The sequence below is a fragment of the Moschus berezovskii genome, chromosome 20, assembly GCF_049115385.1.
Source record: "Moschus berezovskii isolate FMDL1 chromosome 20, NW_MosBer_1.0, whole genome shotgun sequence".
Classification (NCBI taxonomy): Eukaryota; Metazoa; Chordata; class Mammalia; order Artiodactyla; family Moschidae; genus Moschus; species Moschus berezovskii.
The window spans coordinates 66235378-66262547 of NC_142479.1; the positions used below are offsets into that span (position 1 = coordinate 66235378).

The window sequence follows — 27170 nt, forward strand, 5'->3', positions numbered from 1 at the left end:
GTCACTCCCTGGTGTAACCCCCACCTCCTTCCTTGAGTGTGGCCAGGAACTAGTGACTTGCATCTAGTAAAGAGAATATAGCAAAAGTAATGAGATGTCACTTTCAAGATTAAGTGATAAAAGATGGTGACTTATGACTTGCTGGCACTTCCCTCTGGCTTTTTTCACTTGCTTTCTTTGATGAGGACAGCCGTGAGAAACTTAGTCCATCAGCCTGTGAGGAACCAACTCCTGCCAAGGACGAGACTAAGTGAGAAGCAGGTCCTCCCCTGGGTCACACCTTGACTGCAGCCTTGTGACAGACCCTGAGCTGGCTGGAGGACCTGGTTCAGCCATGCTGAGATTCTAGACCCACAGAAACTATGAGAGAATACGTAGGTCTTGTTTTAAGTGGTTGAGTTTTGGGGTAATATATCATATGGAGATAGAAAACAAATACATCTGGGTAAGCAATAATGTGCTTAGTGAGAAAAATTGTTAGCTGCTCAGTCATGTCTGACTTTGTGACCCCACGGTCCTGCCAGGCTCTTCTGTCCATTGAATTCTTCCAAGTAAGAATACTGGAGTGGGTAGCCGTTCCCTTCTCCAGGGGATCTTCCCAATGCAGGGATCAAATGCGGGTCTCCTGCATTGCAGGCAGATTCTTTACTATCTGAACCACCAGGGAAATGGCTAAGTTTTGGGGTCATCTGCCATACAGTGATAGAAAACAAATATATCTGAGTAAACAATAATGTGCTTAAAGAGATAATAAATTCATTTGTATTAATTCTGAAACAGCACTTACAATTTTTATAAAATCAACTATCAACTGAGTTTATCTCAACTTCAAGAAAGAAAACCAAAATTTTACAACTTGGAGCAAATGAGTTTAGTGTTCCATACAAATGCAATTTCTCTAAGGGTTCCAGCTAACCACAATTCCCTGCAATTGCCATCAAGTCTGAAAGTCACTCTCCATAAAATTGCTAAGCAGGTTTTTAAAAATAATAGAAAACAAAATATTGTTTGTCTTCTTGATTAAATCTACTTTGCCAAAAAACTCTTGATTTGTACAGTTAATTTTCAAGTTTAAAAGTGAGCTTTCCCATTTATAGGAAATGTCCAGAAGAAGCAAATCCACAGAGACAGGAAACAGATTACTGACCACCGGTGCCAGGCAAGAGAATGGGAAATGACTACTAGTAGGCACGGAGGGTTCTTTTTGGGGTGATGAAAATGTTCTGGAAAAGATAGTAGTGATAGTTATACAACACTGTGCATGTACTGAAATGCCACTAAACTGTATACTTTACAATGATGAATTCTATGATTTCTGAATTATATCTCAATTAAAATAATTATTTAAAGCTCTTATGGATTAAAGTTAACATTTCCATTCTAAACATCTCCCCAAATAGTTAAGACTCCATTCCCAGACATGCATATGGAATGGTGTTTCTTAGTGACAATGGCCTGCTGCCACAGCTTAGACTTCACTACATGTTCTGGGTTTGTTTTTTATGCACTGCATCCTCTAGAAAAATTGCTAGCAAAAGCTGCCACCAGTAAATATGTATTTTTTCTTAAGTGTGTTTCTGTTCATTTACAAATGATACTTTTGAACTGTGGTGCTGGAGAAGACTCTTAAGAGTCCCTTGTACTGCAAGGAGATCCAACCAGTCCATTCTAAAGGAGGTCAATCCTAGGTGTTCATTGGAAGGACTGATGCTAAAGCTGAAACTGCAATACTTTGGCCACCTCATGCGACGAGTTGACTCACTGGAAAAGACTCTGACGCTAGGAAAGGTTGGGGGCGGGAGGAGAAGGGGACGACAGAGAATGAGATGGCTCGATGGCATCACCAACTCTGTGGACATGAGTTTGAGTGAACTCCGGGAGTTGGTGATGGACAGGGAGGCCTGGTGTGCTGTGATTCATGGGGTCGCGGAGAGTCGGACACGACTGAGCGACTGAACTGAACTGAACTGAAGACAATTTTTACCTCATTTCATAACACCTGATTAGCACCCCTCTTGCTATGAACTACAAGAAAAATTATCAAAAATGTGCAAATCTTTTCAAAGATTCCATTTCAGTGTTACATGATTTACTTAAACATCATTCCCAGAGACATACGGCTCCCTATTACTACACAGTAACACACAGTCACACCCTGTAAGAGTCTTCATACGATATACCAGTCTTCATACACATATGGCCTAGTAGTTTCAATCAAAGCATGACCTTTCAATGAGAACAGGGGGCAGAAGAAAACATTTACATTTACAACATGATCATAAGGAACGTGAGACAGATGAACTGAAAAACAACATCTCTGAACAACATGACTGACAGAACAAGTTTCCCTTATTTCACTAGTTTTTAAACAATATCTGTAAACCTGAATACCAACTCTGGCAGATTGAGCAGTCTTAGATCTCGAGTTTTCCATCCTAAACAGCCTCCAAGGTATGGTGAAGATGAGAGTGGCCTCCTCTGCCCGGCCCTGCCGCTCAGCCGAGAGTCTGAAGAGGCGGCCTCCTCTCACTGGCGCCTTTCTTCAAATACTTCGGTAGTCAGAGCCCCGGGCTACAATGGCAGCAGCTTCCCACTCCACAGTGAAGAAGGAGACAGTTCCAAAAAACCCAAATATCACCATGACCAGAAGTTGCCAATGAAGAAGAAGGTAGTTACTGTAGAAAAATGCCACAGCTGCGCAAATGGACTAAGAATAAAGAAGACAAAACAGATCATGAAACGTGCACAGGTGACCCAGCTAACTCCACAACGAACCCCACAATGAACCCCACCATTCTGACCCACGGCTTCTTGTCACTGCTCTCTGCTCTTTCTGCATCTAGGGGGCACCTCCTTAGTCACTAGCTCACAGACACGCACCATCAAGTCCCCCTGAGAGCTGGGAATAATCAAGTAAGCTATAGTCTGTTATTTAAAACAGTATTTTGTTTAAAAAAAAAAAACTGGAGTGATAAAATTACGTGCATGCACAGTGAGAAGCACACTTGTTATCTGTGAACACCATGAATTCTAGTATCTACTGAAAGAAGTCTGAGCCACAGAGGCCGGAATGTAAAATCTCTTATACAAGTGATGGGACAAAAAAGATCACAGTACTTATTGTCTCCTCATTATGATCAGAAATCCTTTTAAAGGATCTCCTGGACTTTCATTTAAGAAACATTAAGAAAATGAAGTTATAGGACTTAAAAAAGACCCGCCATTAAACACAGTCTAAAGAAGAATTTACCTGCACAAATTTAAAGACGGCAAAAGCCGGGGCGCTGTCTTCAGAATAGAGAAAACCTAAAATACTAAGCAGCTGGGTATTGAAGCAACTGTCTCCAAGACCCAACAGGAAGCTGCAGAAGATGGCAATTTCTTTGCTGATTAAAATAAAATTAATTGAGTGAGCATTAATAATAATATTTGATAGTTGTTTAAAACGTAACAGCAACTCACCCACAAAAACATTTTATTCTCCAATTTAAACAAGTTTATGAAACAAGAATGAATAAACACTGGAATTTACAAAGAAAGAACTTATGCTCAAATGCTGTTACCTTCACAGTCTAGCAAACTCTAGTCTATTAACTATCAGGAAAGCAAACACTGTGGGATAGGGCTGCCCTTGGCTTGTGGATCCAGACATAAATGCCACGACAACAATGAATATAAGGGTTGAGTGCAGTAAAATGACACCCGCAAAACTCCCGTAAACACTGTGAAAGGTCTGGGTGGCCGACCCAGCAGACAGATCACCCCTCGCTCCTCACTACTCTTCCTTGAAGCCCAAACTTCTAGAGATTTCAATGCTCAAAAGGCAGAGATAAAAGAATTCAAAGCAGACACTTACATGATCCTTCACAGATCAAGAAAAAGATTTAGTGGGGAGAAAGGTTAAAACCAACAATCACAAAAATAACTTGCGATTCTCTATGGATTTCCATTCAAATTCATTCTGGCTCCATTAACACAAGACAAATGACCTTATAACAGACTTACAGAAAACAACTAACTGCTCCATTCTAAATTCCAAGCCATCCTTTACCTCCTGCCCTTCCTTTACTTACTAGAAAAAGGGCAGTCACTGTACCTGGGTTTGATGTAAGCGCTGCTGTCAGTGCCTTCAACAGGAGCAATGGGGGCATCCCCAGGCATGTTGAGGAATATTAAATAAAAAGCTATAAAATGCACCAGGATGCCCAACAGAACAACTGGATTCCTACCAAAACGATTATTCTTGCTCAGCAGGCCAAAGAGGCTTCCACCTATAAAATCAATGAAGAAACAAAAAAATCCAAGGCCAAGTTAATATATCAAAAATTTAGTTTTGAAAAAATAAATGGACAAATAGTGAATTTAATACAATAAGAAAGAAAGCAAGCACGAATATACAAAATAAGAAATAACTGCTGAAACAAAGGAAATTATAAAAATCAGGACAGACATCTAGGTAAGATGGAATAACATGAACTGAATTTACCCCCAGCCTGGGAAAAAAAAAAAAACACCAAAAATATGACACAATGGTTTTGAAGACACAGATTCTCAGGTGACAAAGGGCAGTGATCTCCAAAAGACAGGAAATAAATGAGGTGAGGCCCACCCCTGCCCCAGCTGACTGAGAGGCGGTGGGCTTCGGAAAGGGGGAGGGCAGAAGCAGAGCGGGGAGGAGAGGAGAAGGAGATCGGGAAGAGGGGGAGACGGGGAGGGAAGGCAGGAGGAAGCCCACAGCCTCCCTGAGTTGAGGAGACGAGAAAAGCTCAGGGTCTGGGGAGACCAAGGTGCCTGAGTTTCCAGGATAGGGCATCAGAAAGGAAAGCTGATCAGCACAGGATGTGAGTAGCAGAGATCAGAAAGAACTTTCCAAGAGGATTAGTGGCATTAGTGCCCTACACTGGGCTGGGAAGAGTACCTGGTCCCACCAGCCAGACCGGAAATCTTATTATTCACTGGGTATTCACGAAAGGGTCTTCCCTTGGGAGAGAGAGATGATTAGCCCTCCTCTGAGCACTACTCTGGTTCCATCCAATACACTTAAAAAGAAAGACTCAAAAAGTCACACTGTTTCCAAGTAAATGAACCGCATCCAAGAACAAAGCTCAAGAACATGAACAGGAATGTAAAAGTCATCCCACACTCAACAAGGTAAAGTTCATAATGGCTAGTATCCACATTACCAGGCATGCAAAGAAACAGGAAAATAGGACCTGTCATTAGACAAATCGGTCAAACACAGCTATCACCTGACACAGCGATTTCAGTCCTAGGTTTACATAAAACATAAGATCACACAAAAACTATACAGAAATGTTCACAGCAGCATTATTCATAATGGGCAAAAAGCGAAAACCCAAATGTCCATGACACAATGAATGGATGAATAAAAATGTGGTAGATCCATATGACTAAATATTATTTGGTTATAAAGAGGAATGAAGTAAAAAAGAAAAAAGAAATGAAGTACTGATACATCCTACACCATGACAAAACCCTGCAAACACTGTGTTAAGTAAAATAAGCCAGGAACAACAGAAAAATACAGATTGTATGACTCCATTCACATGAGATGTCCGGAATAAACATATCTACAGAGAAAGTAGATTAGCAGTTGCCTGGAAAAAGGCAATGAAAATGTTCTAAAATTAATTATAAGGAACAAAAAAATACACCAACCCCCCCTTTCTCCACAGTGCTTATCACTTTGACATTCTAAGTTTCAGATTTTTTTTATCGCCTGTGTTCTTCCCCAAGACTGTAAGCTCCATGTTTTGTTCATAGAATGGATGCAAAGAAAGTTTCTGGGAAGCTCCTCACACGATACACAGCATCCACTACTGCAAGCATTGCATGGATCTCTGCTGCAGGAGTAACTGGTGGTATAGTCAAACCAGAGATGTGGTCTCAGCCTGTCCTCTTCTGGCCCACTTTCTGGCGTAGAGCTCCTGAAACCCGAGGAATTTCCTCAATGAAAGGAGTGTCTCCAGTTATCTTAACTAACCCCTTCCAAGCACACCTGAGTTAATGCTGACCCCTCAAGGACTGTGGGGGTGGCTCTAGTCAAGATGGAGGCTGGTTGCCAGAAGGACCCAGTCTTGATTAGAAAGCTAGAATGTTCAGCCCCACCCCCCATCTCAGGGGAGGGGAGAGGGGCTAGAGATTGAGTCCGCCATGATTTAATCCACCATGATGAGATCTGCATAAAAATCCCCACACAACAGATTTGGGAGAGCTTCCTGTGATGACTGCATCACGTGTCGGGAGGGTACCACATCCCAGACTCCGAGGGGACGGAGGTTCCTACACCAGGGGTCATTCTGGGCTTTGCCCTAAATAGCTCTTCATCTGGCTGTTCATCTACACCGTTTATTAATAAATTGTAACAATAAGTATAGCATTTCCCAGGGGTGTTGCAGGAACCCTTGAATGTATAACCAAGCTGGACAGAAGTGAAGATGGCCTGGGGACTCAGGACTTGGACTGGCGTCGGAAGTGAGGCTTGCCTTGCAGGATTGTACCCTTGAACCTGTGTGGTTTGATGCTAACTCTAGGAGTTAGTGTCAGAATTCAGCTGTACTGCTGGACATATAACTGGTGTCAGAGATTCAGAGAACAAGAAATACAGGGATTCTATACACCTTCCCTAAGTATTTTAAGAGGAAAATCTGGGAAACATAAAGCAAAAATGTTTGTTTTCTTACTTATGGCATTGTCTTGAATTACTTGGCAGAAGTTTTTAATTTAGTTTTAGAACAATGATAATAAAAGAAAAACCAGACATACCCATGTGGATAAAAATAAGCAAAGAAATAGAAATCCAAGGACAGAGGAGTGAAATATACTTAACATTTCCATTATAACTGTAACAAACTGATTTAATGCAAAAATTTTTTAAACCAACCTAAAATTTCTCCAATGCCGATGAAAATGCCAGAAAGTCCAATGAGGCTTTTCTCTTCTGTTCCAAATTTATTTATAGCACCAATACAGGTTCCATATACACCAGAGAAGAAAGTCAGTTCCAGACCTTTAGAAAAGAGTCAGATTTAAACTACAGTTGTCCTTCAGTATCTACTGTGGGTACCAAAATCCAGATACTCAAGTCCCATAATCAGCTCTCTGCATTCAAGTCTCTACATCCTTAGAGTAAACCAACTGCGGATCACAAAGCACTGGATTTTGTATTGAAAAAACACAGTCTCCCTTTCCTGGTTTTTCTTTCATGTCTAGTTTGAGCTATGCATATATAAAACAAAATTCACTCAGACTGAAATGCTACTCCCTAGCAGAGCATAATTTTACGTGACATAACTGATGAAAAGGAATTAGCCATGAGATGTCAATTGTCACATATTTCAGATAAGAACATACAACTCAAATAAGCAAAGACAGTCTTATGTTAAAACAGTCACTCTGCAGAGAAAGGGGGTGGACAGAGGACATAATTAACATAAACTTGTAAAAGGTAAATTAAAGTGCTCATTAGCCTTATTAATAGCTTTCCAAAGGAACAGGAACATATGGTGACAAGACTAATACCTACTATCTACTTTTGCTTAAAGGAAAAAGTTTTAATTAAACATGTTTTCCCAGGAAAAGAAATTTTTAAAATTTGGGTAAAAAATTAGAGTGAATCAGTAGAAGACCTGATTCCTTAATGTCACAAAACCTTACCTGAATTTTGAAGATGTTTAATATTTATTCTATTTAGCCTAAAAATAAGACGTTTCTACCTATACCTATGAGGCACACAGAGTTGAACCTTGAACAAATCGAGTTTGAACTGTGCAGGTCCCTGTAGTACTACAGGACCCACAGTTGGTTGACTGTGCAGAAAGGGCTGACTAAAGTCACACATAGATTTCTGATCACAGGGGAGGTCAGCACACCTAATCCATCCCTTCATTGTTCAAGGGTCAACTGTAAAGGCAAAAGTAATAATTGACATATTAGAGCAACGCTTGACAAGGAAACACATTTCCTTAATACCTAAGCCTATTCCACCTATTACCACATCACATCATCACTGGAAGCCACAGAATTCATTCTGTTTTATTGGAAATTATCTTAATTCATATCCAAGTTGCAAAGATTTACTCATGACTATTTTCTGTAGTGCTCCATTTTGTCCCAGAATCACTGGTTGAGATGAATCAAGCTTCCTGCTTTTCAATCCCTTGTACAGAATCCTCCCCTACATAGAATTTGGGCTGGCCCTGTGATTTGCTTTCACCAGCATGGGAAGGGGTCACACAAACGCTGAGACACAGAGAGAGATGAGACCCAGCTGGCATTAGACCCCTTCAGACGTGCCAATGAAACTACCTTGGAAGTTTTAGCCCCAGCTACGCTATAACTTAGGCAGCCACAAGAGACCCCAACTGAGACCATCAGAAAAACCATTTCACTGAGACAGGTCAAAGCACAGAATTGTGAGAAAGTTAACACAGTTGTTTTCGACACTTACTGTCATTACGCAGCTACAGAAAACCAACACTGTAATTAACTCCATTACCTGTATAAGCAGTTGTAACGCTAAGAAGGAGCATCTCCTTGGTGACACATAACTTCAGAGACTTTTCTGTAAAAAAAAAAAAAGAAAGAAAAAGAAATTAGGAGTACTTAACTAGATTTTAATCAACCAAACAAAAATGCTAAAATATTCATTCAACCAATTCATTATTACTTGTTGTCAATAATGCCAGTAAACAGAGACACTGGGACACAGGTTAATGATTCAGATTAAAATGCTTAACATATGAACTAAACCTGCCCTGTAAGTAAAATGCTGATTTCAACTGTTAAAATATATTCTAGAGTTGTGTTTTCTCTAACACCTTTTCCAGCTCTCATGAAAACAAATTAAACATGAAACAGAGAAAAGAAACAGAACAAAACAACAGACTATTCCAACAGACTTGATTAAAGGTTAGGGAGTCAACAGTTGGCAAAGTGCTAACTTCCCTAAGCAACTGTCCCAGGGCAGCTTTAAGGCTGGACTCAAGGTCAGAATCAGCCCAGAGCTTTTTGACCACCCCAAGCTGGGATACCACCACTTCCTGAGATTCTCAGTCTCTGGATCTAAGGACTGAAACCTTAGTTCTGCTCATTTGTTTCTGATCCCTTTAATTTTTAATTTTTGTTGTTTAACTTAGTTGAAATCTACAGTGGAAAATGCATTTCTAAAAGCTGCACATTTTAACTGTCTTTGAACCTGCTCACAATTCATAACTTAAGGCCATTTATCTAGGATCCTAAACTAATGGCGGATCCGGATTTCAGTTCCTACTCAGTGGATGACTAGGAAACTCAACATCAGTCACAGACACTCTGTCCTGAATTTCTTCATATACAAAAGAGGATAGCTTTTTTCTTAAATTTCACTAAAATAAAGTGAGACTAAAATCAGTAAGATATTTTCACCAATCATTTTCATATACTTCCAGAAAAAAATACATGATTAATAAAGTTTAAAACAATAGTTTTAATTAGAAAAATCATATTAGCAAAGCATATTTGCTTTTGAGCAATCAGAAGATTTAGCTAACAAAAGGAAATGTTAAAACATAACCTAAAAAGAAAAATAATCTAGTCTGATCCTATATGGTGAATTCATGTCCTCATACATTTGTCCAAACCTCTAAAAGGTACAACACCAAGAGGGAACCCTAATGTAAACAACAGACTCTAGGTAATGATGCTGCCACTGTACGTTCATCAGTTAACAAAAGTACCACAATGATGGGGGACAATGGTAACGGGGAAGGTTACAGATGGGTGAGGGCAGGACATAAATGGGAAATCTATGTATATTGACAATTTTGCTGTGAACCTAAAACTTCTCAAAAAAAAAAGCCAATATAATTTATTTGAAGAAATTGACAAACTGATCCTAAAATTCACATGCAAATTCAAGGGACTGATAACAGCCAAAATAATCTTGAAAAAGAACAAAGATGAAGACTCAAAATTTACAATAATCAACACAGCATGGTACTGGCATAAGAACAGGCATATTGAGAAATAAACTCCTACATTCCCAGTCATTTGGTTTTTAACAAGGGTGCCAACACAATTCAATGGGAGAAAGAATAGTATTTCTAGCAAATGGTGCTAGAATGACTGATCTCATGCAAAAGAATGATGCTGGATTCCTACATCACAACATCCATAAAACTTGACTCAAAATGGATCACAGAACAAAATGTAAAAGCTAAAACTATAAAACTCTTACAAAAAAATACAGTAATAAATCTGTGTGACTTGGAGTCTTCCAAGGACACCAAAAGCACACACAACAGAAGATAAAGTAGATAAATCAGACTTCATAAAAAATTTTAAAATTCTATGATTCAAAAGATACTACTAAGAAAATGAGAAAAATCAACCTACAGAATGGAAGAAAATATTTGTAAACTATATATATAAGGCACTTTCATCTAGAATATATAAAGAACTCTTACAATTCAATAACAAAAAAGACAAGGAATTCCCTGGCAGTTCACTGGTTAAGACTCAGCACTTCCACTTCTGAGGGCTGGAGTTCAATCCCTGGTCAGGGAACAAGTCACACTGTGTGGCCAAAATAATAATACAAATAACCCAATTTAAAAATGAGCAAAAGATCTGAGCAGAAATTTCTCCAAAGTGATGAAATGCCTATAAGCATATGAAAATATGCTCAACATCTTAGCTATTGGGGAAATGCAAATCAAAGCCACAAAAAAACACTTTACACCTACTAGGATAGTGTTAGTCACTCAGTCGTGTCCAACTTTTGCAACCCTCTGGACTGTAACCCACCAGGCTCCTCTGTCCATGGAATTCTCCAGACAAGAATAGTGGAGTGGGTTGCCATTTCCTTCTCCAGGCGATCTTCTCGACCCAGGGATTGAACCCGGGTTTCCCACATTGCAGGCAGATTCTTTATCGTCTGAATCATCAGGGGCTAGTAGGATAGCTATAATCAAAAAGATAACTCTAGAAAGTGGAGAAACTGGAATCTCCGTACATTGCTGGTAGGAATGTAAAATGGTACAGCCACTTTGAAAAATAACCTGGTAGTTCCTAAAAGATTTAACACAGAGATACCACAGGGCCCAGCAAGCCCACTACTCCTGGGTATACGTCCAAGAGATCTGAAAACAAATGACCACACAAAAACTTATGCTAAGAATCCCATCACAGAAGCCCACAAGTCCTATGGTTCCATTCATACAAAATGTCCAGTATAGGCAAATCTGTAGCCAGAAAGTTGATTATTGGATAACTAGGGCTGGGGTTGGGGTTGGGAGAGGAAATGGAAAGGGAAGAAAATGGGAACTGACTGCTAACGGTCGTAGAGATTCTTCTGAGGGTGGTAATTAGGTTCTACATTTTTTTAAAAACTTTGGCCACATGTGTACTGAATCCTAACCACTAGACCACATAACTATCTGAATAGGTTCTAAAGCTGATTGTGGTGATATCTGCACAACTCTCTGAATATACTAAAACCCACTGAATTATATACTTTTAATTATACAAGTGGGTGAACTATATACTATGTGAATTACATCTCAATAAACTTATTCTATTAAGGAAAATAACCATAATCTAACACCTTAATGAGTCTCCTCCCAGGCTTTATGCTTTTTAAAAAGAAATGCACTACTTATACTGTTTTACAATTTATTTTCATAAAACAAAGCAAACATTTTCTAACATTTGTAGTAATCATTTTAATGGCTACAGTAATCTATTGGATAGCTGCTTTGTACTCGAATATTTAAATTATTTCTATTTCTCACTAATATAAATAGTAACTAAATCTTGGTGAAAATTCTAAATTATTTCCTGAGGATAATCCTATTAGTGGAATTGTTGGAGTAAAGGGATAAACATTTTTAAGGGATTCTTACTGATAAATCAATCTTCAGAAAGTAATTCAAGGACTGTATTCTTAAACATGTGGTCTTATGCATTTAAGTACCTACAGCCTATATACTAAGAATTATTTATCTTTGGAAATTTAATAGAAAACTTCTTAGTTTGCATTTCTTTTAGTTTTTAATAACTTTCCTTTGTTTATAACTTTTTTCTACTGGAGTGTTTATGCCTTTCTTCAGTTCAGTTGCTCAGTCGTGTCCGACTCTTTGTGATCCCCATGGACTGCAGCACACCAGGCCTCCCTATCCGTCACCAACTCCCAGAGCTTGCTCAAACTCAAGTCCATCAAGTCGGTGATGCCTTCCAACCATCTCATCTTCTGTCATCCCCTTCAATCTTTCCCAGCATCAGGGTCTTTTCCAGTGAGTCAGTACTTTGCATCATGTGGCCAAAGTATTGGAGTTTCACCTTCAGCATCAGTCCTTCCAATGAATATTCAGGACCGATTTCCTTTAGGACTGACTGGTTTGATCTCCTTGCTGTCCAAGGGACTCTCAAGAGTCTTCTCTCCAACACAACAGCTGAAATGCACGCCTTTCTTATTGGTTCATAACCCTTTGTCATATACTGTAAATATCTTTCCTGCCATTTTAACTTCATTCGATTATTGTGAGAGATTGAAATTTTATATTTTAGGTAAAAAAGAGCACACTTCCCTTACTGTTTGACAGACCTGTGAAAGGCTTTCCTCGACCAAATTAATTTCTTACAGTCACTATTACGGTTTCACTTTCACATTTAATCTGCATGGAATTTCAGTATAAGATGGGAAGCATGAGTTCACACTCCTCCCAGGCAGTCATCTGTCTGGCCTTGCTCTTAAGACTCTTTTCATTATTCCGCATTCCTTTATGAGCACAGACCTGCATCTAGACTGCTGTTCCAGTGCTGTCTGTATTTCAGTGTTTTCAAATGAATTCATGATAGGTTTTGATATTTACTAGGGAAAGTTCTTTTAAAAAATTCTGTTGGCTATTGACAGATGTTTATTCTCCCAGAGGAACCTTTAATCAGGACCAAAAAATAAATTTAAAAATCCTCATTGAAATTTTCTAGAATTGCATTAAACATATACATTGAGCTGAGGAACTTAAGTGCCTTTAAATAAGCAGGAATCCTTTCTGCTCAATACCTACTACAGCATCAACTGATGGAATATCATGATTAAATAACAAATGAAACATTGGCTCACAAGCAAATTAAAGCCTGGACATTCTTTTCCCTTTCTCTTTGCCTTTGGCTTCATTGCCACCTCCTAAATTCACATTGCTCCCCAAATGCCAGGAACCATTGCCTAAATTTAAATTTTCTTGCCCCAGAGCACCTTATATGCCTTATCTTTTTTAGCTGCTGCCTTCTTTCTCCCCATTCAAACCTGACAGCCCAGTATCCTATTACTACCAAACCCTACACTAGGGAACCAACCAGCTCTGTGATAAAAGTGTGAGGCCCTCACTGTTAGTGTCTCATTTTACAGAGAATCTGAGGCAAAGCTGGTGCAACTATCTAGAAAGTACATCCTGAATCTGGTTAATATAAAGAGACAGCCAGAGCGGGGTTCAGAGCATAGAGGCTGCATCAAGTCTCACCAAAGCTGGATGAACCAGCCCATAAGCCTGAAGGTCATTGCCCTCCCTTTGCCTGACTTTATGTTCACCAAAGAAGCCAACATGTCTTTCTAGGCCTCTCACAACAAGAAGGAAATTCCTTGTTTGACCTTAAGTAAATAACTTTGCCAAGCCTCAGTTTTCTTTTCTATAAAATGGAGATAATGATACATATGTAGTATATAATACTCACAGATTTGTCGTGAGAACAAAATAAAACACGTCAAGAGGTTTAGCCAGGAAGAACCCTCAACAGATGAGGATGATGGGTCTTACACGTTACTGGGCCACCAGAGCCTCTGCTCTAAGGAATGACAAGCAATGCTTGAAGAAGTGGTCTGTGACCTCACTTCCTCCTAGAAACTCCTAAACCTCCACCTCCTCCTCCTCGGGCCTCCCTCACACACGCACTCAGGTAGGGCACTGAATTATTCTCCATCCCTCACAGGTCTCATGTTAGAGATACTTATTGAGAAGACAAGCAGATTTCAGAGCAGTATACCTAGAAACGTGAAAATACTGGGGTACTGTCAATGCAAAGCTACCAGAGAAAGGGGGAAAGTTGTTCCTGAACAGTTCCTGCACTTCAGATACAGAAAATACTTACTAAATGCATCTACTGCCTTTGTCATGTTGTTCTGGGGAGACCTGAAAAGATAAAAAGAAAGAAGTTTTTCCCCAGAAAATTGAAAAAGAGAACAAACAAAAATCTATCACATTTTCATTTAAGTCTGTAAAAGTTCTGTTTTCTATGTGGTCTGGTAAACACTTCAGTGGCCTCAATGTTCCCTGCTCCAAGGTGTCCTTGCTTCAGAGACTGTGGGTAAAGTGCTACTTGGGTGGCTCTTTATTAACCACAGAACATGATTCTCTCACATTAAATTTATGGCACAGAGTCATGCATGTCTTTTTCAGAAATGGTACTTCTCTGCACACTCTACAGCCTGTCAAGAAAAGTCCATGCACCGCAATGAAAAGTCCTAGCCACAACCAGAGAAAGCCCACAAGCTGTACAAAGACCCAACCCAGACAAAAAAAGGAAAAAAATTTTAAAAGGAAAGAAAGAAATGATACATCAGGCAGGACAAAAATCTCCTCTACCCTGCTGTTTCTAAACTATAAAAGCAAATCATGAGGGCTCAATTTTCCACCACTCCAACCACATAAAAAATTACTCTGTGGTTCTTCAGTATTAAAAGCAACATCATCACCAGCTATATGGGTTTGGGCACAATATCAGTTCAGTTCAGTCGCTCAGTTGTGTCCGACTCTCCATGACCCCATGAATCACAGCACGCCAGGCCTCCCTGTCCATCACCAACTCCCGGAGTTCACTCAAACTCATGCCCACAGAGTCGGTGATGCCATCCAGCCATCTCATTCTCTGTCGTCCCCTTCTCCTCCCGCCCCCAACCTTTCCTAGCATCAGAGTCTTTTCCAGTGAGTCAACTCGTCGCATGAGGTGGCCAAAGTATTGCAGTTTCAGCTTTAGCATCAGTCCTTCCAATGAACACCCAGGATTGATCTCCTTTAGAATGGACTGGTTGGATCTCCTTGCAGTCCAAGGGACTCTTAAGAGTCTTCTCCAACACCACAGTTCAAAAGCATCAATTCTTCAGCGCTCAGCTTTCTTCACAGTCCAACTCTCACATCCAAACATGACCACGGGAAAAACCAAAGCCTTGACTAGATGGACCTTTGTTGGCAAAGTAATGTCTTTGCTTTTTAATATACTATCAAGGTTGGTCATAACTTTCCTTCCAAGGAGTAAGCGTCTTTTAATTTCATGGCTGCAATCAGCATCTGCAGTGATTTTGGAGCCCAAAAAAATAAAGTCTGACACTGTTTCCACTGTTTTTCCATCTATTTCCCATGAAGTGATAGGACCAGATGCCATGATCTTTGTTTTCGGAATGTTGAGCTTCAAGCCAACCTTTTCACTCTCCTCTTTCACTTTCATCAAGAGGCTTTTGAGTTCCTCTTCACGACTGCTTTGCCACTTATTAGTTGTGTGGTTTTAGACAAGTGGCTTCATTTCTCTTTTACTTTCTCATTTATAAAACAGGGACACTATCCCTTACCTGTGAGAAGGAAACGCGATACAGTAACTTAAGGGTAAGTGTTTCCAGGTTATGGTAAGAAAGTCTGTAAGAAATTACACTTCTTATTCTATCAGCCAAATCTACTCCTAGATCTTGAAAAGATATCATTTACAAACAAACCGAAAGAAAAAACCTAAAAGGAGATCAGGTGACTTAAATTACTGACACAAAAAAGGTAATCTGTTTTAACCAAGAGGAAAACACTTTCCCCCACCATAAAAACTCATGCCTGAGGGAGGCTCAAGAGGGAGGGGATACACATACCCCTGTGGCTGATTCATGCTGATGCATGGCAGAAACCAACACAACGTTGTAAAGCAGCTATCCTTCAACTAAAATAAATTAAATTTAAAAAAACCACACCTCATGCCATCCCTGGCAGCAAATACTCTGTAGACTCCATTCAATGACAGTACCCTCACCTTGTCCGTGGATAAGATCGGGTGGTGGCGGCGGTGTTTTAGCCGCTCAGTCGCGTCCAGCTCTTTGTGACCCCATGGACTGTAGCCTGCCAGGCTCCTCTGTGACTTCCCAGGCAAGAATACTGGAGCAGGTTGCCACTGCCTTCTCCAGGGGATCTTCCCAACCCAGGGATTGAACCTGTGCCTCCTGCTTGGCAGGTGGATTCGTTACCACAGAGCCACTAGGGTGGATATACTATTTCACACTCCAGGCCCCAAATAAGTAGGAACTGATTTGTACACTATAGACTATTAAAATATAATCAACTCAGCTACTGCTCAGCTGTAAATCATTCCAAGTGGACTCCACTTTATGGAATCCTTTAAAATCAGATCCTATGTATTTCCTCAGTGCCTTCTGATCACACCAAGAATAGAATCCAAACTCCCGCCATATCCTGATGTAGTCATCTCTCTGTCCACTGCAGATACTCCTACTTGCACTGTACACATCCCGCAGGCCCTCTGGCAGCCCCCACACTTCTTTGCACACCTGGCCTTTGTTGCAACAGACATCAGCTGATCGCCACACCTTCTCACCACTCAGTTATCCCCCACCTTCCCCTCTCTCACTGTCTGGCAGAACTCACTCTGCTGTTTTCTTAACATGCATGGTGACTACCCAGCCCGTCTACAATTAAGTTTCATAAGAAGAGGGACTTCTCTGTCCTGCTCATTACTTCTTCCCTACCTTTTGGAAGACGGCTGGTGCATGCACAGTGCTCTTTATGCAATAAAGACGTAGAAGTTTCAAAATCGGGAAGACAATTCAGGAAGAGAGAAAGATCTACAAGGTGGAGCAGAACCACTCCGCACTATACCTTATGATAGTTACATGATCCCTTGTCTAGCAGCAAAGTTCCCTGAACACAGGGATGTATTGTATTCGTCTTCACAGCCCCTAACATTTGTTGAATGAATGTTTAATTTTTGTTAAGTTTGTGTCATTCATCTTTGGAGACCCCTTCTCCAATATCCATTGGTTTATGCTTTTAAAAATATGTGATATATATACATATGTATGCTCGTATAAACACCTCTCTTTTGCTTGGAACAGTGCCAATTCTGAATGCTTAAAGATCCTGTGACTGGAGAATTTTATGCCCTTTTGGGGCTTTAAAAAGGCAGTACAGAAAGTTCAATGCCTAATTTTTAACAACAGATAAAATTCTATAAGGCAAGCTTCACAATTGATCAATTCATACAGCACAAGAGTGGTAAAGACTTATTATTCCCCTTTCTTCAAATCTAGATGATTACCTGCAGAGAAATCACCTGCAAGATTTTAGATAGTTTTACTTACAACTTAAACAGGCCCCTGCTTTCAGTGGTAGGGCCTGGTAAAGGGGGAGAAGGTGCCATGTCTGGCCTTGAAGATGGCAAGTAGCAGCCACTGAAGCAGTCCAAGAAACAGGCTGAGGGGATGGATGAGGAAGATAAGACATTCAAGCAGAAACGGAAAGAAGAGGTCTCAGGGAATGGACCCCTGGCCACAAGTGGAATGAAGAAATCTGTTAAAAAGCTGTTCCTTGCGCCTGAGGAAATAAAGGCCCTTAATTCCATTCCTGTTTAAACATCTGGATTTCCAGCCATGACATCTGTTGCCACCTGTTGTTTTAGAGCCTGCTATACATTTAAAAATAAACTTTTGTTAAAAAAAAAAAAAATAATAACAACATGTGACTTCCCTGGTGGTCCAGTGGCTAAGACTCCATGCCTCCAATTCAGAGGGCCTGGGTTCAGTCCCTGGTCAGGAAACTAGATCTCACATGCCACAACTAAAGAACCCACATGCTACAACTAAAAAATCTTGCATGCCGCAACTAAAAAATCCTGCATGCCGCAGCTAAGACTTCACATACTGTAACTAAACCCAGCACAGCCAAATACATAAGAAATATGCTCAAGGTTACTCACAATTTTTAGAAAAACAGGACTATGTACTTATTTCCCTGCAGAGATTATATCAGTGGAAACTACCATCATAGGTTAGTGCAAAATCCAGAGTGCAGCTCATCTATGATGACTGTTGGTGGCCTTGCCACTCACTTGTACCACATGATCGGAAAATTTTAAGCCTGGATCCAAGAAAGTGACTGAGGACTATTTTCCATTTAACTTTATGAGCCCATATCCTCATATTAAAACACAGAAGATGTCTGCTGAACTGAAGGAGGAAATTGAGGCCTAGAGAAAGTCAGGGGAACATTGCTACTGTCCAGGGTCACACAGGAAGTGACCTTGGATCAGACTAAAATCCCCCCACAAACCTTTTAGCTACCTCCCCCACCTCTGTCTATCTTCCTTTCCCTTCTTCTTCCCTGACAGCTCCTCTTTCTCTGCTTATTTGCTTTAAAACTTTCCCCTCATGTCTGCCCAATACTGGATATCAGTTAGGGCTAACAGGTTTGTAATTTCTAGACTGTATCTATTCAAAATATAGTTTAAAATAGAAAGGAATGTTTCCAACTTCTTACTCGTTGATGTCCAAGTCCTGGTCATCAGAAGATTCATCTTCTCCCAGGACATTTTCAGAATCTGGTTTCCGAATGAGAAAGAAAAGCACTGTCCCCACAAGGCTAATCACCGTGAGGGCGATAAACACTGTTCTTCGGTCACTCTCTAGGGAGAAAGAAGAAGAAGAGAGTAGACAGCACTGGCCACACAAACAATTCCAGAGTCAGCATCATGTTCAGCATTTTGTTTATAACTATTCACATGCTTCATCACTAATTTTACTTTACTGCATCAGTAAAAACCTAGGACAAAGAGATAAATAGAATACATCCACCTTTTTCAGTTAGAGAAATACTAATAAGCCAAAAGAAAAATAGCATAAGAACTTAATCATATTCTTTTAATCAGAGTATAGACAAAACAACTGAATTAAAAGCTCTTTTGACAACTGATTAGTCTACCCAAACATACACAACCTTCTCCCACAATTTGAGACGCTACTTGAAGCACAGTCATAAGCTGTAAATCCTAGTATTCCTAGTATAATAATATAATCCAAGGAAGATATTAAAAGCAAACATCTGAGAGGACTTAGAGTACCAACGTTCACTAAAACAATCTGAACCAAGCATACTGGGAATGTTCATGGAACTGTTATTTTGCTTTGAATGTAGCTCAATAAAGCAGTGAATAAAACAAACCTGATATCTGAGTTTTCCCTTGCCAAGCAAAATATATGTAGAGATTTCCAAAGAACAAGCTGGGGGAAGAAAAGGAGGGAGAGGACGTTGGGAAGTTATTTTCATATTTATGGGCTTTAAAATAATTTTTCCATTCCTTGTTTAAAAAAAAAAAAAGAGAGAGAGGCCTACATAAAGAAGTTATCTACCTGCCCTAAGTCATTTAAAAGTATTGACTTCACCCTCTTTCTGAAAAACTCAACTGACCCAGAGGGAACTCAGTCTCTTTCCACATGACAGCAACCTGATTCAGAACTGGGCTCCAAAGACCTGACTCACTTTGAAACATGTGATATATTTGAGTCTGGAAATAACCCCCAGGAAACAAGTTTACTCTACCTCTAAAATTCTGTATTTTAAAGAACTGGTGAAAAGACCAATGATTTAGTTATCTGCATCTAATCAAATACTTTATTTAGCACTTTCCTAGGGAAAAAATCAGGCTTCCCCGATGGCTCAGTGGTAAAGAATCCACCTGCCAATGCAGGAGACGCAGATTCTATCCCTGGGTTGGGAAGATGCCCTGGAGAAGGAAATGGCAACCCACTCCTTTGTTGTATTCTTGCCTGGGAAATCCCATGGACAGAGGAGACTGGCAGGGCTACAGTCCTTGGGGTCGCAAGAGTCAGACAGGACTGAGCGACTAAACAGCAACAGGGAAGAAATTATTCACTTAGACTCCAGTTTCTTAATATACAACCCCTTAAAACAATATTCATATTTGTTAAGCCTTCAGGTTCAGTTGAGTCGCTCAGCCGTGTCCAACTCTTTGCGACTCCACGGACTGCAGCATGCCAAGCTTCCCTGCTCATCACCAACTCCTGGAGCTTACTCAAACTCCTGTCCATCGAGTCAGTGATGCCTTCCAACCATCTCATCCTCTGTTGTCCTATTCTCCTCCTGCCTTCAATCTTTCCCAGTGAGTCAGTTATTTGCATCAGGTGGCCAAAGTACTGGAGTTTCAGCTTCAGTATCAGTCCTTCCGATGAATATTCAGCACTGATTTCCTTTAGGATGGACTGGCTGGATCTCCTTGCAGTCCAAGGGACTCTCGAGTCTTCTCCAACACCACAGTTCAAAAGCATCAATTCTTTGGTGCTCAGCTTTCATTACAATCATACATGACTACTAGAAAAACCATAGCTTTGACTAGACGGACCTTCATTTGCAAAGTAATGTCTCTGCTTTTTAATATGCTGTCTAGATTGGTCATAGCTTTTCTTCCAAGGAGCAAGTATCTTTTCATTTCATGGCTGCAGTCACCATCTGCAGTGATCTTGGAGACCAAAAAAATAAATTTTCTGATTCCATTGTTTCCCCATCTATTTTCCATGAAGTGATGGGACCAGATGCCATGATCTTAGTTTTCTGAATGTTGAGTTTTAAGCCAACTTTTTCACTCTCCTCTTTCACTTTCATCAAGAGGCTCTTCAGTTCTTCGCTTTCTGCCATAAAGGTGGTGTCATCTGCATATCTGAGGTTATTGATATTTCTCCTGGCAATCTTGATTCCAGCTTGTGCTTCATCCAGTTCAGGATTTCTCTGCATATAAGTTAAATAAGCAGGGTGACAGTATGCAGCCTTGACGAACTCCTTCCCCAATCTGGAACCAGTCTGTTGTTCCATGTCCAGTTCTAACTGTTGCTTCTTGACCTGCATACAGATTTCTCAGGAGGCAGGTCAGGTGGTCTGGTATTCCCATCTCATTAAGAATTTTCCACAGTTTGTTGTGATCCAAACAAAAGCTTTGGCATAGTCAATAAAGCAGAAGTAGATGTTTTTCTGGAACTCTCTTGCTTTTTTGATGATCCAACAGATGTTGGCAATTTGATCTCTGGTTCCTCTGCCTTTTCTAAATCCAGCTTGAACATCTGGAAGTTCACATACTGTTGAACCCTGGCTTGGAGAATTTTGAGCATTACTTTGCTAGTGTGTGAGATGGGTGCTGGTAATGCTTCCTAAGGCCCACTTGACTTCGCATTCCAGGATGTCTGGCTCTAGGTGAGTGATCACACCATCATCGTTATCTGGGTCATGAAGATCTTTTTTGCATTGTTCTTCAGTGTATTCTTGCCACCTTTTCTTAATATCTTCTGCTTCTGTTAGGTCCATACCATTTCTGTCCTTTATTGTGCCCATCTCTGCATGAAATGTTCCCTTGGTATCTCTGATTTTCTAGTCTTTCCCATTCTATTGTTTTCCTCTATTTCTTTGCACTGATCACTGAAGAAGGCTTTCTTATCTCTCCTTGATATTCTTTGGAACTCTGCATTCAAATGGCTGTGTCTTTCCTTTTCTCCTTTGCCTTTAGCTTCTCTTCTTTTCTCAGCTCTTTGTAAGGCCTCCTGAGACAACCATTTTGCCTTTTTGCATTTTCTTTTTTTTGTTAAGCCTTACCAGAGCCAAAATTTTAGGCATTTAGGATAAGAGGGTAAATCCCCAGGACAGATTCCATGACAGAATGCCTGTTGTTGCTTTTTACTGCGGAAATATATAACATGCTGTATCCTTCAACGTCCATAGAGTTAGTCTCTATGAAAATTTAACTGTTAACAGTTGTCAAGTTGCATAACTGGGTGGGAAGGACATGCCTTTGGAATCCACGACTGGATAAGTTACTTAACTTTTAGTTAAGCTTTTGTTATCTAATCTGTAGAATGGAGATAATACCTTCTTATCACAGGAGATTTTCGGAGAAGGCAATGCAAGCCACTCCAGTACTCTTGCCTAGAAAATCCCATGGATGGAGGAGCCTGGTAGGCTGCAGTCCGTGGGGTCGCTAAGGGTCGGACACGACTGAGCGACTTCACTTTCACTTTTCACTTTCACTCATTGGAGAAGGAAATGGCAACCCACTCCAGTGTTCTTGCCTGGAGAATCCCAGGGATGGGGGAGCCTGGTGGGCTTCCATCTATGGGGTCACACAGAGTCAGACACGACTGAAATGACTTAGCAGCATCACAGGAGATTGTAACTATTATTGAGATTAAAGAGCCCAGTAGTATCTAAGGTATGTAATAAAGTATGCATGCCTGCCAAGTCACTTCAGTCCTATCTGACTCTTTGTGACCCTATGAACCATAACCTGTCAGGTTCCCCTGTCCACTGGTGTTCTCCAGGTAAGAATACTGGAGTGGGTGTCATACACTTGCTCCACAGTATCAAACCCAATCTGCATTGGCAGGTAGGTTCTTTACCAGTGAGCCACCTAAAGTATAACAGATGCTATACACATTATGGTTAATATTATTTTCCATTTGCTAATTATAAATTTCAATGAGGTAGATCCATGCATCTTGAATCCCATAAAATCTTTAATCTCTATGACATGTACCTAGGAACTTAACTCATGTAAAAAGAAGATCTGAGTTCTCAACATAATCGGGATCTAAAATAATGGTCTCACACACACAAAAAAAAATTATAGGAAAGATAGAGCCATAAGAATTATTACCTAAATTGTAAGAGTGCCCAGAAAATTCCACTGTTTCTCCCAATAGTGTGCTCATCTGAATTTATTGTCAGGCAGTTTCCTTGTGCTGTCCAAAGCACTAAAATTCAAATCAAAAGTTTATCAACAGAATGAAAGCATTTAACTTTATATATTAAACATATAAACAATACTCTTACACTCAGAAAACAGAAATCAAAATGCTTACCAGCAGCTGCAATTCCAATGAAAACAGAGGCTGTGTAGAAGGACCATGGGAAAGGCTGGATAAAAACGGCAATGTACATGCTAAAATATAACAGGTCAACGTATTACAGTCAAACAATACCTGAAACAGAATGTCAATTATGCCTTCTAGGAATCAATTCTGAGGGATCTCGTCTTTCAAAATTCAAGCTGTAAAGGGCTTCTCCAGTGTTGGAAAAAAGAGGACAAGTGTCATTTCCTAACTTACTATTTCAAATTTGTGAACTCAGACATTGAATAAAGGTTTGCAATTGGCCTTCGCCAAACAGCTCAGCACACAGTGGAACTACAGTTTGTAGCCCAGAAGAAATTTAATTCCCATTAATCTACTTGATACAAAATAAGATTATTACCTGAGTTCTTTTCAAGTCTATAGAAAGAGGTTTTTGGATATTATATATATTAGTGTCAAAAGGAAAGCAAATATACACAAATCCCATCACTTTAAAACAATAGTACCTCTAAGCATCAAGCAGAGAGCCAAACCTCTAAAATACTACCTATAATCTATTCCAACCAAGTCAGCAAGTTCAAAGCACAAGTTTACTATATGCTTGAAAGAAGCTGAAGGCATTCTAATTAAATGAAAGAAAACGGGATTACTTACCTGTAAAATAAACCACTAGCAAACATAGAGAGTTGAGGTCCTACAATGGCAACCACGGAAGGTGTAATCAAATTTGAAGCAGAGAACACTCCATAAATAATTGCCATGCTGTACACATAACATACAAAAGGGAAAAAAAAGTCTTGAAACACTGTCTCAAAGCTCAATTTTTTTTCAAACCTAATTAGAGTCTACAGTTTTCTTTTGGTGTTTTTTTGCAATAACCACTCATATTCTTTAGTCAGAATTTATAACTACATCCTTACACTGAATGTCACATTAAAGTTTTCACTTGCTCAAAATACTGAAGTCCTGTCAAATGAGAAGAATCAGTCTGCCTTGGACAATATGATTTTTAATGTATCAGGGAATTATTATACAGCTAATACAACCCCATGAAGAACATATTATTTTTTACAGAAAAGAGAAGTGAAATACAGAGGGGTCAAGTAACTTGTCAAAAGTGCAGCTGGACAGCTAGTCAATGGTGGAACCAGAATCTCATCCCTGGGAATCTGACTCCAGAGGCCCTCATCAACCAGTCTGCCCTACAGATTTAGCTGACAACTCCTGGCAGTGGCATGAAATTTCACTGCTATAAATAATCATGTAGCTATAACTTATTTAAACCATAATTTATTTAACTCAATGTAATGGCTCACTCTTGAGAGTCCCTTGGACTGCAAGGAGATCCAACCAGTCCATCCTAAAGGAGATCAATCCTGGGTGTTCATTGGTAGGACTGATGTTGAAGCTGAAACTCCAATACATTGGTCACCTGATGCGAAGAGCTGACTCATTTTAAAAGACCCTGATGCTGAGAAAGATTGAGGGCAGGAGAAGGGGACGACAGAGGATGAGATGGTTGGATGGTAACACTGACTCAACGGACATGGGTTTGGGTAGACTGCGGGAGTTGGTGATGGACAGGGAGGCCTGGCGTGCTGCGGTTCATGGGGTTGCAAAGAGTCGAACACGACTGAGCAACTGAACAGAACTGAATGGTTCACTCGAACATTATTCAGCTACTGCAGACCTGGTCCCAGTATACATGTAGCAAAGTGTGACTAAGACCATTTCAAAAGTTTATAAGCCACTATTTATAAATGCTATTTATAAAAAGAGTAAATTATTCTTTGGCTTGTATGAATTTCTCAAATACCAATGGTTCTTTCATCTGTTGTTTACAATATACATGAAGAAAACACTTTAGTAAAAATTGTGATATTAGTCACTTAGAAAAATGGATAGTAACATTTTTTTACTCTCAAGTATTATACATAAAATCAGGTTTAGGTTAGATAACAAAGACCAAATAAGAAGAGTTTGGGAGGGTGGGAGGGGAAGCTGACCACAATCTAACATTTAACCATAGAGAAATTAAGAAATCTGTTTGTGTGTATATACATGTATGAGTTATATTCCCAACTTCAACCACAATGTACTAGTGGCCTATGAAGAGCTTTTCACTTCATTTTCTCTACCTGTAAAATTGCCACTAAACACCTTAAATGAAATCTAAAAGCTCCCAATGACAATATATTAATAATTATGAAATTAGAAAAACAGGAAGACCAACAAATATTTCAAGAGTCATATAAAACATCCTCTCTTTAGGATAGGGAAGATGTAATTATGACAATACCTGAGTGCTTATTAAATGCCAGCCACTCTGTTAAGTGCTTTACACACATTAACCTGAGCAAGCAAACTGAGCACACAGAAGCAATTTCCTAAGATACCACAGCAATTAAGTTTTGAATCTCCTATTTCAAACTCAGTGTCTAATTCTACTTGAAACCTAAACTCATCACCTTTCTCACATTATGCTCCCCTGAACAGTCTAGATACAGAGAAGAAAAAACAATCCACAGTATCTTATGTTGTCTGTGACTCTGACGAAGTTTAAGCAATTTCTAGGATATACAAAGTACAACCAATCATATAGTACGATACCTGGTATATCCACTGCCATGAAAATCTGTACTATTTAAGCTCCTGATGACAGTTTGCTGTGTGGAAAATAAAACTAATCAATGAAAACGTTTTGTAACCTCCCTCCCCCTCAGAAAATCTGTCTCCAAGTAGTGAGAATAAAGTAAAGATTCAAGATGCTGGATACTTAATACAGAAATACCAACAGGCGAGAAGGGAAAGGACTACAGAACGGAAGGCAAGCTAATGGCGGGCAGGTCAGGTGGGGAGGGCTGAAGACCATCTGTAACTAGGCTTTAGTTTATTCCCTTAACTGTCTAAGTACTAATATAGTCCTTAATACAGATAACAAATAAATAGGTCAACATATAAACCCCAAATCAAATCAGAGAAATAAACGAACCCACTAAGAGATGTCTGACACATGAAATCTTATCATGGAAAACGAGTAAGTGTTAGGGGACAAATTAAAAGGTGCAACTTAAGCGTACTATTAGACAAACGTTATCATTTTTGGAATGCATGACGACAAGCACTGCAAAGAAGGGAGAACAAAGTCCAACTCACCGCTACATTTCCACAAGTTTGAAAGGCGGTGAAGATAAACATAAAGGCAATTCCTAAAATAATGATGTTGAAAAGCTTTTTAGATTCCGGGGACATTTTGGCTTAACTCTGCTGGAGGTCAGCAGTAGCCTAGGACAGTCACTCAGCTCTCCTCCAGGCGAACCCACTGCAATCCTGGGAGAAGAAATGAAATGATGAGAGGAGGCAGATCCAGGAGCAGGGCAGCCAAGCTGTCAACTTCCAGGTCTTGGAGTAGAATCCGGGGCTTAGGGTGAAGTTCTCCCCACAGGCTTAGCTAGGACCTTCCTAACACACGATTCGAGTAGGGAAGGACCCGACACCCTGAAAGAGCAAAGAAAGTCGCTGCCCCAAGTTGAGGAGCCAAGAGAGAATCAGGAGTCAAGGGCGAGATGCAGCAGCCGGTACGGCCCCGCCGCCTCGCCCTGACTCACCTCAGGTCAGGCGACCCGGTCACCTGACCGTAGCCGAGGCGCCGGCCGCTCGGCTCGCTGGGAATTGTAGTCCAGGGCGGCCGGGGAAGCGCAAGCTCGCGGCTAGGGCTCCCGCATCCGCTCGGAGGGAGCAGGGCGGACCTCGAGGGCTCCGGAAAGGCGGGGGCTAAAAAGTGGAACCCAGCGAAGGAGTCAGGAATTGAAGAAGGAGGCCTGGAGGCCGCGAAGCCGGTCTGAGGAGACGGAAACACTGAGGGGCAAGGTGAAGGAATACCCCTCTAACAGAGAGGGCTGAGATTCCAGCAGAAAAGCTGCGAGATTAGAAACTGGCACGAAAAGAAGGCGGAGCCCAGCGGGGGAGGCCCTCCCTTTCCTCCTGTCACAACGGGCCTCGCAGCCGGAAGGAGCGTTTCGCGGGCTTTCCAACTGTCGGCCAATCCCGCTCCCCCTCCCAGCAGCAGTGACTCCGCGCTTTTCGACCCGCCCGCCGACTCTGCGCAAGCGCGCCGGGCAGGGGCGGGGCGCGCGGCAGGGACGTTGAGGGGCGGGGTGAGATGAGCCAATCAGAAGATTCATTTCCGGGTGGCGCGGGCGCCATTTTGTGAAGAGGGATA

At 40.6% G+C, this 27170-nt stretch overlaps 1 protein-coding gene across 3 annotated transcripts; it reads right to left on the minus strand.

Moving 5' to 3' along the window:
- On the minus strand, positions 1 to 27163 carry MFSD11 (major facilitator superfamily domain containing 11). Of its 3 annotated transcripts, XM_055408495.2 has the most exons (14): positions 26557 to 27163; positions 26105 to 26278; positions 25559 to 25614; positions 23603 to 23710; positions 22958 to 23037; positions 22753 to 22849; positions 19260 to 19318; positions 18579 to 18723; positions 14146 to 14186; positions 8519 to 8584; positions 6905 to 7030; positions 4097 to 4271; positions 3251 to 3386; positions 1 to 2707 (listed from the first exon to the last, which is right to left on the minus strand). In XM_055408495.2, the coding sequence occupies exons 2-14, from the start codon at positions 26198 to 26200 to the stop codon at positions 2543 to 2545; spliced, it is 1350 nt and encodes a 449-aa protein (XP_055264470.1). In that variant the 5' UTR covers positions 26201 to 26278; positions 26557 to 27163; the 3' UTR covers positions 1 to 2542. The 3 variants fall into 3 exon arrangements, with proteins under 3 accessions (XP_055264470.1, XP_055264468.1, XP_055264472.1); XM_055408493.2 differs by lacking the exon at positions 26557 to 27163 and having other exon boundaries at positions 26105 to 26546; XM_055408497.2 differs by lacking the exons at positions 3251 to 3386; positions 26557 to 27163 and having other exon boundaries at positions 26105 to 26546.
- Between the last annotated feature and the right edge of the window lie 7 nt (positions 27164 to 27170).